Below are 15,313 nucleotides of genomic sequence, written 5' to 3'. Positions count from 1 at the left end.
AACAAATAGCGCTCCCACTTTTCTTTTACAGCTTTCTAATGAGTGACTCACCAGCAAAGAAAGAAATCACATTAGTGCTTTTGATTACACAAACTGCATTTACTGATGCAACATTAACTACAGTGCACTCTCAAGGCTTAGTTTGTATTTTGTTTGTGTGTGCATAAACTACAGCTTTGAAGTGCTCTCCTTGAGAAGATTAGTTATTTGCAGACATTGAACATTACAATGTGAACCAGATGTGGCACAAGGCCCAGTGGGATCAATCCATCTGTCCGCAGTATTCTAACAAATGAAAGGTTTGGCCGTGCTTTAAATCTGAATTTCTGCCTTTGTGTATCGTTTGTGATACTAAAAAACTTTGTACTTACATAGAAAGATTCAACTCTTAAAGCTAATTACCATATTCATACTTCATTAGTCAGGGTTTAAAACTTGTTTCGAAAACTATGAAACACAACCTACTGAGAACATAAATTAGCCAATAGGAGCTTGGAAAGAAGACTGGAGTTAATGTGGAGATGGTGACACAGCAGTAATCAAAAAATACTTAACACAACAACGTCCTCAATTATGTCTCGAGTCGGGGGTGGTGGGTGTCTAATGTGAAACATATAAAATAAAACATGTTGTTGCTAAGGAACTAGCGGCGGGTCTGAGTAGGAACTGAGGACCGGGTGCTGTGTCAAGAATGATCCAGTGAGAGCAAACAGAAACGGTTTCTCATTTACTTCACAGAAATACGAGAACTATTAGAGGAGCGCCGCAGGAGAGGTCAAACATTCAGTGGGCAAATAATGAGGAACAGCAAGAATTGAGAGCACTGTGGAGAAAAAGGAAATTACTGCAGTCACAATAATCAGTGGACAGGAAATCTAATCACATCATCATGTGTTGGGTATAAACTGTATAAACATATAAAACAAGTCTGAGATGTTCGGAAAGAAACTTTATTAGATCAAACCCTTGTAGATACTAGAACAGCATTTTAAGTTTTTTTGCAACAGCTGAGCAATAAAAAAGACTTACAAATTTTTTTTTTTTTTTATGGCAACCAACGTATTTAAAGACACATCATAAATACCATTACCCCCCCTCCCCAAAATTCCTAATACAGTTTACTTGATAGGATACACATTAAAACTGACATTCATACCTAAACACGTTGCATACTTGCTATTTCAAAACCAACCTTGAATTTAAATAAGTAGTATTTATTAATAAATATTAAGTATTTCATGAATATGTGGTGGGTGTATTGTTCTTCATTAGTGTTGTCAGTTGGTATGTGCCCATGTAAGAAAGACTATTTTAAAAAAATCATGATGACAACAGCATAAACACTTCATAAGACAAACATAGAAATATAAGTATCCTTCTCCCGATCCCCACACAATAAAGACAGTCAAATGTATAAATATGATAGTTCTAAAGTGCATCTGTCAAAGACTTGTCCAATGAAATGTCACGAGCAGTCCTTTTGAAGGGAAATAAAAAACAGGCTGAAAAAATTAAAAAAGATGTCTGAACATGCAGCAGATATATTTTGCAAAACCTACCTACATACATGCAGAGGGTCTTTTTGTTTTTAGGCGAAAGGAAAACAATAAGGTAACGGATTAAAACAAGATAAACATCTTCACATTGACAAAAGGTGATAAGAAACTCTGTGCCTTTTTCAGTCGTCTCTTGTTTGTTCACACTTGGCTTTTTCAGAATATCTTATTGGAATTTTAAGCAAACTTGGCAGATTTTAAAAAAGAGCACACAGTGGTGAATAAGTTCCTTCTTTCAGCTAGAAAAGTCACATTGCAGAAATTCTACCATTCAGTCAATTCAAACCTGTGGTTCTCCAGGCTGTCCCTTCACAGAGGTGAGAGGTGTAGGGTTCAGATCTTAGGCAGCTTGGGAGCACTGATAAGAGGGTTGCTTTCTTGCAGAAATCGACGCCCGGCACTCTTGTAGTCGAATGTGCAGTCGTGCGTCTCTGCGTATCGGTGGGTGGCACAGAAGTTGTGACCACACCTGAAAGATTTAAAAATATATATATGTTAGTATGTATGCCAAAACAAGGCCTTGAAATGTGACTTTACTTAGAGCTTGTTCCTCAAGAGACCTTGCCTGTAAGCAGATGAAAACTTTCAGTTTCAGTATGACAAAAACAAACTCTGCTTCATCTTCGAGCTACCCAGCTGAGTGAGAATGTCACAATACCTTCTTCTCCTTTTAACTCGTCTGTAGGGACGTTTACTCAGACTGAAAGCCTCCCTTTTTGTGCTTCAATCTTTCTATGTTTATCAAACCATTAGCCAAAAGAGCAGATGCCCAAATTATTTAATTTAGTAAGAGCGATATTGACTAAATTATATGAGTCATTTAATCACAGATCTTTGCCATTTGACTAAACTGGTATCACTGAAGTCTTTTGAACACAGTCGGGAGCCTCTGCTTTAATGGTTCCACTACTTCAAGGGGCTGGTGTGTTGAGAGATTATAGTTACACACTGTTGCATCAGATTGAGTGTGTGCACGCTGGACAAGGCCTCAAGAGACAGAGGCGTGATCCAGATTGATGTTGGTGGGAGAAACTTTGATAATGTTAATCATTTGTGGCAGACAAGCAGCGAACGGTGACGTGTTTTCACTGGAGAGGTGCTGAGAAACAAAATGATGAGCTGTGAAAAGACCAATTTCTACTAAAAGGTGTGCTTTCAGGAAAGGAATGACAAAAAGGAAGAGATATCATTAGGAGTCAGGCAGCAGGTGAGAGAGAGCGTGAGCACAGCTGGAAACGCTGGAGGCACTTGTACCTGCACTCGTAGCTGGTGGCCAGGCCAGTCTTCCTGCCGCAGAGGAAGCAGTGCTTTGAGCTCTTCTTCTTGCTGCCTTTGGGAGCTTTGACTGGAGGTAGGTGGTATGTTGGAGTGCCTGAGAGCAGAGGAAACAACATTTTTATTGATTTTACACAAGCTAGTGTGGGGTTATTTACAATGCAGTGAAAAAAGGTTTCTTTGGTATTACAGTTTTAAGTCAATTGGAATGCAAAAACATAAGCCGAGTTACAAATGTTGCATAACAGTAATATAAAGAAGATTGTCTGTTAAGTCCTCCAAGAAGTTGTAAACTAGAAACAAAACAAAAAACAAAAAAACAAGCTGCTGCCTTGGCAATCTAACCCAGTGACATGTGACAAATGGTGAGAGGTCATCAGGAATCTTTCATAACGGCTTGTTAGAGCCATTTCTTAAGATCTAAAGAAACTAAGACAAAGAAAGGAAATGACTGTGATGCACTCAGATATAAAACATGCAAGTCAGAGCCTGATTATTTAACCATTCCTAAGAACCTACTGGACAAAAGTGTGTCTTTATTATAGTTACATCATTTCTTTAACAAAAGGTAAAAAAAAAAAAAAAAAAAAAACAAGTTGGAGGATTTTATACAGTAAGGCTTTTCTTGTGCTTCTTTATCCACAGTCTAATCATGAATGTCCACGCTTTCCAGTGGATGATAAGATTTCACGGTGTTCACACACTAGAAATGTCGTCTTGTCTTGTTTAAATTGGAACATTGTGCGTATCTTTAACAGAGTCACAAATGGATTCATTTCCAGCCGTCTGAATTCAGTAAGGTATTTTAGGTCTGACCACACCCAAGCAGCCTGATTAACAACTGCCAAAAGTGAAGACTCCTGCAGTGATACATAAACACAAAAAGCTATACACATTAAAGATCTGGACATGACTAGAGTATCGGTATTCACCTGTTTACTTTGTTTTGTCATTATTACATAACCATTTGTAACACACACAGGGAGAGGGTTTTCATTATATGTATTCTAAGATATAAAAATAAAATATACCCTCAATGATAAAACTATCTTAAAAAAAAGTGCCAGGACTTAAAATCTATTACTAGATGTAAACAGTAGTAGAGAGAAGAAGTTGTCAGTTGTATGTTTCCTCTTCAGTAGAGTTCAGGTTTTACCATCTGAACCATTAGTACAAAACATAAGTCAGGGAGCAGAGGTTTATGTCAACTGGTGATAATCGTGTGTGTGTGGAAGCATGCAGCACGGGTAGGTTTGTGAGCTGTGGGGAAACAGGCACACACAGATAAAACTGACAGCTATGTGATAAAGGTACATGAAGCTTCTGTCAAGTTGCAAGGAGTGGGACTGGATTTTTTTTTTATCAGTCCAGTTCCCTTTAATCTGGTACCCTACAGACCATATCATGCAGGGTTCAGATATACTCAGACCAAGGCAGATTTCACATTCTCCTTGTCTATACTTCTAACTGATTTTTGGTGGCATCTTATTAAGCATTATCCAAATTAGAGTTTATTTAAGGATCGGTATAAGATCTGATTTGTGTACACAGCAGCATTGTAGAGACATGGAGCAAGGTGATTTTTGGTAACAAAGTATGTCAGTCTGTTCAGCTTGCTGTCGGTGTTAACTTCATCTGTATTTAAACTGCTGAATCTGTTTTGTTTATGTTGATCAGTAACTAATGACAGTGGAAGGTGGAGCACATCGAGATGTTTGTGAACGCTGATGTACGTGGAGAACAATGGGTTTCTGTTGAGAGCAGTTCTACATCTCAGACGACTTCAAATGTGATTTATTTCACAGGGTTCTGCATGCCAAAAAATATTTTTTGAGAGAACTTTGAGGAACACGATGAAACATTTCTACATGGAAAAAACTCAATTCATGCTAAACTTATTAGTAATTTATCAATCATTTCAAATTGAAAACCTATCCAACTAAACACCATCTCTATTTCCCCTATAATAGGTAACAAATTATTTAGTTCCTTCCCAGAAACCTCTGGGGTTTCTTAGGAAAACTGTTGGCTGTTAAAATAAAGAGTTACCTAAACAGGTATTGGTTTCCTCTGATGTAGACTTTTGTAGATTAATTAGGAACGCTTGTATTTACATACACGCTGCGCAAACATCATATTGAGAACCCGGGCTTAGCAGCACAGACAAAATACCGAGATGCATCACAAACTGTACAAACAAATTCTGTGCTTTCAGTTTCTTTGTGACCAGAAAGAGCAAAGTTCAGTTCTGTTTTTATTAAACTGCAGAAATCAGAAAAACAGCTTATAAACAAAGCACTCTGGAAGCCATTTAGGGCCAAATATGACTACAACTACTTAGGAGTGGCCAACACAATCCTTACAGTTTAACATGATGGTAGTGAGTCATGCTTTCAGGATGCTTTTAAACTAAAGTTATGCATGTCCTGGTTAAGAAAACCATGAATGCTGTCAAATATAGACAGACATCAAGTGTTCACGCAACCTCACAGTGGAGGGATGACTCACTACTCAAAATAACAACACGGTCAGGACAATAACAGAGTGGACTCTGGAATGACTGTCTTTGAGTGGCCCCTTCAGAGTCCACACATGAACCCCACAGAAAATAGAGAAAATGTTTTCCGAGTCTTCCCTCATAAAAGTCACAGCACTTTAGGGCGTCTAAATGGAAGAAAAGGAGAAACTGCCAAAGTGTAGGTGTGTTAATCCAGCAAACACAAACAGCAAAGAGAACAAGAGTTGTAATTACTGCCGTGGGAGAAAGAACTCTGAATTAAGTACTATGTAGATGAGAACATTTCATAGTTCATTCTTAATAAACAGACTCTGTGAGTTCAAACAGGATTACAAAAAAAAAGCTCCAGGAGTTAATTAATCTTTTTAAAAACTCATATAGGCATGAACGCCAGAGTCAGCAGACGTGTCTCAGACAGATTATTTGGAAGCCCTTTCAAATATATTTAGCCCAAACCAAAATATTATATATGCATTATCTATTTCTTGAACAACTCTGATAAGATGCAGTTTAAAAATGGAGATTTCTAGAAAAGTCATGTTTATTGGATTGTGTTATGATGCTTGCAGTAAACACTTGAACCTTAACCAATAAAATTCTCAGCCTGTGGATAAAATCTGACAGGGATACTCATGAAGTAATTTACGAAAATTGAGAACAGCTTGTTCTATGGTCTATACAGTCCAAGCATATCAGTGGTTAACATAAATAAATGAATGTTCTTGTGTGTAAGCCTGGCGCCTTCTGTTGTGTGTGCTGCTTCTGCAGTTGTAGCATTAATGAATATTTAAATTCCTTGCGGTGCTTTGTTGTAGCTCTCTTACAACATGGACCGAAGGCTTTCACATAACAGCGTCTTCTCTGAATGCCACTGCTTATTTGACGAACTGCATTATAGTTCAGAATTGTTTGTCACACTGCATTATTATCTGTATATGCCAGTACTTCCTGAAAACATAACCCCTGTTTTTGTGCATCTTTCTTACCTATTCTCCCAAATGAAGTCATGACTCCCCCAGCTGATGCAAGAGTGTTGGTGGCCTGAGAAAATAACAGCAATATGAAATATTTTAACAGCATATCAATGAAAAATATTGCAGAGCTTTATCTTAAGAAGAGGTAAAAGTTTTAGAGGCACATGAAGTTTAACATCAGCATTTAAACAAAAAAAAGATAAACTGGAAAGCAATGTGCAGGTCATTTCTCTTCTCACTGATACATTGTGTGCGTGTGCTTTCTTCTATGTTTGGGATAGACTATCAGCTTATCTGTGCAAACCTGATAATGTTATGATATCATGACTAACAATTCTCTCATATGAGCGATGAGTTGAATTGCAAAATTGATCCAAGCATGACAATTAGTTGTGCATGAAATCTCAAATAGTATATAACACAATGGATGAGTTTTTCAAAACTACTCATTTTAATTCCTTTTCAATGTTTTTGGTAGACCAGGACACCGGTAAATCAGTTTACCTGATAAGAGATCTTATCTTGTCATGTGGAAATAAATAGCAAATGTCATATCAAGATATTGCTGTGACAATTACAGAAAGAAGAATTTCAAATAGACCACTTCTCTAATTTTAAACACCAATAGGACTGGATTAGCATTGATACATTTCTTGCAGTAACTTGGCTAGTCAAATTTAAGTGAACATTGTTTGCTGAATTTGTTGTTTGATGACTTACCTGAGGAATACCTCAAGACAGATAGAGCTCTGAAAAGGATTCCAAAAATCCAGCCTCAGCAGAGGCTATTCGTACTCACCATGTAAGAGGCTGCTGCTCGGTGCAACGGTGACATTTGTCTGAGGAGATCATCCTGAAGGAGCAAGTTAGTTTGGATGGATGGCAGCCCGGAGCCGAGTCTGCCCTGTCCTGAGGCTGTGGCAGGAGGAACTATCAGTGAAAGTCCCAGACTCTCTCCGAGGCCATCCATGCTGTCTGTAGCCCTCGTGGAGAGAGAAGCCAAAAGCTCAGAGTTGTTCAGGGACCCCAGTGGCTCCTTACAGGCTTGGTTGGCCATCTGAGTGATGCCTCTTGCTTCCCTTTTGGAGATAAGCTCTGGCCTCCTGCCAGGTGACTCCACTTTAACACCACGAAAGCGTGGGGGATAAATTGATGAGGAGATGAAGGGGTGAGGGGACGTAGCCCCTGGTCTCACTTGTGCTTGAAGGTTGGGCTGTAAACAGGAGAAAGTGGAATCAAAAGGCTGAGGCAGCGGTCTGGTAGAAGTGGATGGTGAGGTGGAGGTGGGCAGCGGAGAGGGAGGGCAGATGTGAAATGATGTGCCGAGCTGAGTCCTATCAGGTCTGCTGGTGAGAGTTTCACTAGTTCCCAGTGTCCAAGTACTCAGGGGGGAGGGGGAGGGGGAGAGTGGTAGCTGGTGCTGGGCCCCAACCGCAAGGGACTGGCAGCCTCCCTCTGGCTGTGTGGACACATCCAGACTCAGTGGGTCTGATACTTCCCCAAACTGAGCTCCGGGTTGTGATGGGACCAAAAGCCCAGCTGCTTCCTCCAACAAACCCAGCCCCACCGCCCCCTCCGCTGGTTCAGCAGGGTCGAAGGTGGCCTCAGGTGTCCCCCGGATACACAGTGGAGGGAGCTGAGGGTACACGCAGTCCCTCATTAACCTGGTGCTGCCGATGTCGCACTGGGATATTTTAGGAGGGGGCCGGATTTTTGCAAATGGGGGGGATGTTTCCCATGGCTCCTCCTCCTGAAGCATATAACAAGAAGGCGAGGAGAAGGAAGGAGGGGGTCTTCTGGGGATGGACAAGTGCGCAGAGGTTGAAGCAGTAGCAGCAGCAGCAGAGGGGGGAAAGGGGTCTATGCATTTATGATCTGGGATTGGAGGTAGTTGTGCATTTGACTGCCAGGGCGTGTTGATCTGAGCGAGCGAACGAAAGAGGCGATGATGGTGTCGCGTGCTGGGTGGTCCTAGAGAGCCACCGCAGGGATGAGGGCTGACAGGTGGCCTTGGTTTAAGCTTTGTCGGCTTCTTCGGCTGGAGGACACAGACAAAGACAGACAGTCAGATTACGAGACAGTATCCTTCTAGATATTCAGTTTTATATATTTTGTTGTATCTTATTACTTGATTTGAGCTACTTCTGTGTTTTTTTGATGGGCACGACTCCATTTAAAAAAGTTGCATAACAAACAATATTGTGTGTACAACAAGTGTCTGTGATCCAAGTGTCTTCCGACCTTCTTGCTGAGGTTCATGTCCTCCATCTTAGCCTTGAGTTGCTTCATTTTGTTCATTGTGATGGAGCTCTCAAGGTTGTGCTGAGCTGCTGCTGAAGAAGTCGCTGCTTCCTCTTCCTCCTCTGCACACACATTGTACAGCGAACCACCACTAGAAAAGATGAGAGACAGAAACACACTTCCCTTTACTGATCATACAAAGCTGTCTGCTTAATGGCAGCCTCTTCACAGGCTTTGCTCACTCTCAAACATTCGTTGCTGCAATGGTCATGAAATAAGCCTCACAACAATACATAACCAATGAATAAACAATGTTAAGTACTCAACTGGCTAAATCATGATATAATTACACCACACCAATGTAATTAAACTAATGGTACATTTCCATTTAGACAACTAGGTACAGAACTTGGATGGGCAATTATTGTATAAATGTATAATATTTACAAAATGAAAATATTCAAACCTCAGAGATTCAGACAGAGGAGTCAGGGTGCCATCTCCTCTGTCAACAACTCGGAAGAAGTTCAGCTGGTCGCCCTCACGATAGACCACAAACGTGACCTGCTTGTTAGACAGGGTTTTTTCTGAGCCCTCCTCTTTTGTGCTCTCCATCAGGTCAGCCACATCTTTGATGGGATCCTCCAGTGTTACTGACATAAGAATGGAGGAGGATAGCAGCATATTTTAATTACCCAATATAAAAAGTAATGAAGTTTAATGCAGTGACAATTTACTGCTGTCCAGTTATCATGAGCATGTACAGTTCTTTTTTCTTTCCTCACCTCTCCTGGTGTTAATTGGGCCGGCCCTCATGGCCAAGATCAGTTTTAAAGTACAGCCCTCTGCAATGCTGCAAACACAAACACAGTGATGATCAATAGAGCAGAATAAGTCAACATTATTACAACTCATGTGGATGCAAGTCTAAAGGAAGAGAAGAAAATAAGTGGTCAACATATTTACACTAAGAGTAAAAAGCTTTTCTTCTGTGGCTCTGATCTAAAGTAAACAGCACGCCGATGGTCAGGAGGATACTTTCCAGATGAACCAAAGTGCACTGATGGGAGATCCATATGCTGGGAAATCCATTTGATCATTTGCTTAATGTGAACAGATGTTTCATTGCCTGCTCTACTCCTCTGCTTCTACAACTTCAAAAGAGTGCTGCAGTGTGATAGGCGGGCAAGATCTCACCAGAGGCTGTTCATGTGGAAAATTAAGTGACAAGCATTCATAACAATACCCCCATCTGCAGCCAGCAGAGCACTGTTGGCTCTGCATTTCATAAACTGACATGAGAATAGGGGCGAGCTCTCTTAATATGACCAGTATGGCTCAGATCAGAAACACTGCTCGTGGCAGGCTGAAAAATGTGAAGCACACTCTGCTGCTTGTTTTGTTGAAGCCCACTGCTTTTTTTTTTTTTCCTCTTTCTTTTTTACTTTGTTGCTAGGAGACCATCAGATCACCTGTCCTTAGTCTAACCATGCTTTTATGTGAACTTAAATCACATGTTTTAAATTTCAACCAACCTTTGTTGCAAAAAATTATACATATTACACTTTTCATCCCATTTTAAGACATTTAATCCCTGATTTGAGTGTTTTGAACAGCAGGTGTTCTGTGTGCTCCTCTACAAAAGTTAGACAGCAAAGAGATGCTGTTCTGAAATAGGTTTATACAAACATAAACAGCACAAAAAGCGCTAATTGGCTTTAAAAATCCTGGATTAAGAAGCCTCTTCGACAACAGCACTCACTGTCTGATCGGAGCCTATGATTTCTAGTTTTGCATCTGAGGCTCAGGTAACACAAGTTAAAACAAATAAAGACAAGATCATCACAAAAAAATAATCTAAAGACAATTTATGCCAATTGTACACAGCTTGTTTTTTGTGTTATATTTTTTACATATTGCTAGTAATTGCTCTAACAAGGATTATTTGATTGGGAGTTGTGAAAGAAAATATACCCATAGTCATGTAGGCAATGTTCATCATCCAGCTCAAGATTGTTCCAGATAAGGTGTTGCTGGGCAACAGGGATACCTTTAAAGACAGGGGGTAGAGGGTGGGAGAAGAGAAAAAACAACCCAAGTTGAGAAGGCTGTACACATTTCATTAATCTGACAGACAGGCAAGAAAGGAATGCTAACAACAAATGCATCCAAACAGCACCAAAGATGATTCTTTTCTGCCCCCTAAAGACAAAACTATGTAAATGCTGAAAAGGTGAAAATCACAGAACACAAGCATTGACCGCTTATATCGTGGAAAGTAAAAAATACATGTTGCTACATTTTGAACACACTATTATATTGTAAAGCTAACCCTTACAGCTAAAAGCGCCAAATACATGAGGTTGGCCTAGCATATGTCTATATTAATGCATATTACTGCAATGAGGTCAAAATAACAAGACTCCAGTTGAGGGATGACAGCTAGTAAATTGAAAGGCTCTCTAGACTTTCTGCTCGGTATAGAGGGAGTGTGTGCGTAGTCAGGCATCTCTCTGAGCCCACATGATGCTGGAGATGAGCCAGTGTTAGTGAGTGAGCAGTGGACTCGTTTCATAGCAAAGCGGTATTGCTCCATCACTATGACACACCTCCTCACACATGAAGCACAGAGAGATCTTTTTGACCAAAACTGAAGTAAGTGGAAAATGAAGTATTCTATGAAAATCATCTTTATCTACAAAATAGCCACCTTAAGGAGGACCAAATACAAGGAAATAAAAGGAAAGAAATCGAGTCACTTCGAATAAGTGACTATTACAATACTCGTTGGGTTATTTAAATTAATTCCAACACAATCTAAATTCTAAAATCCTTTACTAAGCTCTTGATAATTTTTTTTATTTTAAATACCCACACTGCTTCACTTGAGAGATGAGGCAACAAGTATGTTCAAAAGATGTGTTGATAAATAAGACTTGTAATGTGAGACTGTTGCATTTTACAAAGTGGCTTGACCTTTTCATATAATTTTGCACGTGCAGTTACACATGACTTCTAAGGAGGTTGGGTGTTATGATTCACTGACATTTATTGAACACCCACTGCTGAAGACAAAATCACAGCCTGTAGTGCTTCAACTTTGAATTTCTCTTCAGGAAAACCTAGAATGGATTGGACACTGGCGTTGCACCAACAGACAACAAATTTAACTTCAAATAAAAACTGATTTTAATTTTAACATTTTCACATGTACGATGGCAACTTTTAGTACCAAACGGATGCCAATGCATTTGTGCAATTTGGGCAGTGGTCTCTCTCTGATTGGGTTAGAAGAATGGGTACTTTTTCAATAACATGGAACATAAAAATAACTGAAATTTTGACGAAACTGAAGTCTAAATGCTGTAAATGTGTGAGAATGCTTTTTTGATTTAGGCTTTTTTTTTCTTCAAGCACATTAAGCCTGGTAATTGTCTCTTGTCAAAATAAGCAGCACAGAAAAAATAAATTTGATAAGAAGAATAAGTTGTGTAAAAATGACTCCACAGGAAAGTTTAATATGAAGCAGTACAACTCTGGAGAGTGAATATACTAAACAAGAGTTAAATCAAATTACATGATGTAAATAAAAATGCAGCTGGACTGTCCTCTTACCGTACCAGCCTATCAAATAACTTAATTGGCTTTATCACAATCAGTGTAATAGACTGCCTAAGTTATAGTTGGACACTCTTCCTGTATGGCAAGCTTAACCATGCAAACTACATGTAAGTGAGCTTTGTACCTTCAAGCCTCTGGATCTTCGCCTTGACTGAAATGACGGCCTCAAAGGGCAGCACACGTAGCTCAAAACAGGTCCCTGTCAGTGTCTCTATGAAGAGCTCCATAGTGTCATAGAACGGGAGCTTATATTGAAAGGCTCCAACACTGTCGTCGTTGAAAAAGGGGGGCTCCTTCCTGTCGGTCATGTTGGCAGCTCAGAGGAGAGACTTCGTGGGGAGATAGTTAAACTGGAGGGCCAGCCCAGGATGAGGGAGAGAGGGACATGCACTGCTCACTGGCTTCACGACCGTCGCACATTATGCAGGATCCACATAAGCTGTCAACAGACACACAATGTTTTAGAAGGTTTGATTAGCTTAAGAACATCCCTGACCCTGCAATTCAGAGTTATGCTTCACTTTGGTCCATACTTTTTTGTGATTGTGATATTCGCTATGCACAACATTTTTATATGAGTAAGAAATCTTGGCATTCACAAAGTATACAATACCAGCCTTGATTAGGCAAGGGATTATTTGATACACATGCATGCACTAACTGAGCAACCATTCAATCACTCCCAGGTTTCTACTTGATTACTTTGAAATATCTTTATGGGTAAGAAACGCTCTATTTAGATGAGATATACACTTTATATTTAATTCCATTATGACAGTAGGATATAGTCACATGATAACAGAATTACATTAGAGTTGTACACCCCTTAACAGAAATGTGTAATGCCACAAACAAAGTAACACAAATAATAAACAGGTAAAACTGAGACCACCATGTATTTTTTTTTAGCTTCAGACACATTTGTTTTGAAATGCATGTATAAGTGACAGCAGACATGCACAACCTTCATTAAACATTCAGAGCAGTATTCAAGTCCTTGGCCAAAACTCTGAAAGATCAGGTGTGTCACGTAAGCCCGTCGCTATTATGAGGTGTCCTATGCCTGACCACAGCCTTTGACTGAAAGCCTCTTATGTCACCTGACACACCGGCAATTTAATATTATATGGCGGACTGGCATAAATGTAAGATTCAAAATGGACAGTGTCTAGTGATTTTCTTTTTTTAGGGACAAGAATAGGTCAATCAAATTAAACAAGGTATAATTTACCAAAAAAAAAAAATGTTTGTGTGATAATGAAACACTGTTCAATGTTTTAAGAGTCTTAACTTTTTCTGTGTGTTAGTGTGAAAGACTTTTCAAGGCTCTACAGCAGGGGTGGGCAACTGGCGACATGCAGGCCCCATCAACCCTCAACGTGGCCCTAGGGTCAATTTTGACATATCAATTAATTGGAAACATGAAGAAAACATCACAAAATCTGCCATGAAATCATGAAAACCAGAAATATGTCCATAATAATATTTGATCACTGGTATATGTTGAGATAAATTTGAGACATAATTGACTGTAATCGTTTTTTGTATTCTACAATTTGACCCTCTGGCAGTGAGAATTAAATGAATGTGGCCCCTTGCTGTGACCAAAGTTGCCCATCCCTGCTCTACAGTTCTGTGCTCAGATTTTGTGTGTTCTGGGTACATGCATACTCATGTTTTTGAGGTCATTTAAGTTCAACTTGCTGTTCTTAGGTCACAGAAATATGAGATGAACTAGGCTTATATTTTATTTCTCAGAGTATATTATGCCCCCTTTTTCACAAGATGCTGTTCAGGGCTTTCAAACAGACAGCCATGTTTCTTCTATTGTACCTGGCAGGTGATATAAAGTTACCTCTCATACCACTTGCTGGTTGATGTCTCTACAATGATAGGCCTGAGATAAACCCATTTAAAGACCTCACAGTTGCCATAACCAACCATTGTCTAAAGAAACACAGCTATATCGTCAAGTTACAGGACTAGCAATAGAAACTTTTAACCTATAAATATATGTGTATATATATAAATATGGTTGGCCGCATCCATTCAGCAGAAGGATGGGTTAGTTCAGCATAAAGACACGAAGAGGCTAGGTTAACTAGCTGCCTGACAACAGTGATGAATGGAGATGCAAACGGGCTAATGTCAGCAAGGAAAGGTCACATAAGCGTAAAATAAACATCACAATTATGGCAAGGTAATTCAAAACATTAGATGACGTCAGTGTATTATTGATAAAGATTACTTACTAGTACCTTCTGCAATAATATGGTCGTGTAGCTGATCTAGCCGACGCTGCTAGCATTAGCTTCGGTTGCCATGTTAGCCTACAACTCAAACAATGACTTCCTTTTTCGGGTGAACGGCTAGCAGGCTGCTAGGCTACATTTATATTACTTTTTTTAGTCTGCTCCCGTCCTGTGTAGCCGACGAGTTTACCGTTAAGTTTAAATATAAGACGCATTTCATCACGTTAAATCCCTAAAAACTAAACAAAACACATAACACGGTCCATTGTAGATGGTGGCCGTGGTGCCCTTGTTGGCGACATCCTCGTACCTGTCAAACGACACCTTCGTGAATTCGTTTGACTGATGGACAATCGAACCAATCAGCGGTAAGGGAGAGTTATATGGGCGGGGCAACACCGATCTCAAGAGTCTTCGATAGACTTTTAGTTCAAGGAGCTACTTTAAAGTATGGAAGCCCATTTCCGCCAGTAAAAAAAATAAAAATGAAAATAATCAAGTCTCATAATTTCAACTTTATATCTCATTATTTTGACTTATCTCATTATTATGACTTTATATCTCATAATTTTGACTTTTTATCTCATTATTTTGACTTATCTCATTATTATGACTTTTTATCTCATAATTTCGACTTTATATCTCATAATTATGATTATTTTCATTTTTATTTTTTTAACTGGCAGAAATGGGCTTCCACACTAAAGGTACTAAAAACTTACTCCATTTTATTTTCTGCAATTCGACCTTACATATTAACTGATGACAAATTACCTATGCCATTATTCTTAATCAATGAAAATTTAACTGGCTGCATTACTCTCTTCAAACAAGCTGCAACTGAGCAAAACTTTTGTTCTTGGATCGGTAGACATC

At 39.4% G+C, this 15,313-nt stretch overlaps 1 protein-coding gene across 2 annotated transcripts; it reads right to left on the bottom strand.

Annotated features, from left to right (window-relative positions):
- Positions 1-934: 934 nt before the first annotated feature.
- zfand4 (zinc finger, AN1-type domain 4) lies at positions 935-14,763 on the bottom strand. 2 transcript variants are annotated; one of them, XM_061039792.1, is made up of 10 exons: positions 14,438-14,763; positions 12,310-12,624; positions 10,539-10,614; positions 9,350-9,417; positions 9,031-9,217; positions 8,565-8,715; positions 7,123-8,361; positions 6,336-6,390; positions 2,811-2,928; positions 935-2,025 (listed from the first exon to the last, which is right to left on the bottom strand). In XM_061039792.1, the coding sequence occupies exons 2-10, from the start codon at positions 12,491-12,493 to the stop codon at positions 1,890-1,892; spliced, it is 2,214 nt and encodes a 737-aa protein (XP_060895775.1). In that variant the 5' UTR covers positions 12,494-12,624; positions 14,438-14,763; the 3' UTR covers positions 935-1,889. The 2 variants fall into 2 exon arrangements, with proteins under 2 accessions (XP_060895775.1, XP_060895776.1); XM_061039793.1 differs by having other exon boundaries at positions 14,444-14,763.
- Between the last annotated feature and the right edge of the window lie 550 nt (positions 14,764-15,313).

This window comes from Labrus mixtus, chromosome 6 (assembly GCF_963584025.1).
Source record: "Labrus mixtus chromosome 6, fLabMix1.1, whole genome shotgun sequence".
Classification (NCBI taxonomy): domain Eukaryota; kingdom Metazoa; phylum Chordata; class Actinopteri; order Labriformes; family Labridae; genus Labrus; species Labrus mixtus.
This window is presented reverse-complemented; position numbering and strand designations above follow the sequence as displayed.

Bases quoted from the DNA above. Each gene is read 5' to 3' on its own strand.
- zfand4 (XM_061039792.1), bottom strand. From the start codon at position 12,493: ATGACCGACAGGAAGGAGCCCCCCTTTTTCAACGACGACAGTGTTGGA. The intron at 8,716-9,030 runs GTTTGAATATTT...CATCTTTTCTAG, and splicing joins CCTCTGTCTGAATCTCTGAG to TGGTGGTTCGCTGTACAATG. The intron at 6,391-7,122 runs GTGAGTACGAAT...TTATTTTCTCAG, and splicing joins GAGCAGCAGCCTCTTACATG to GCCACCAACACTCTTGCATC.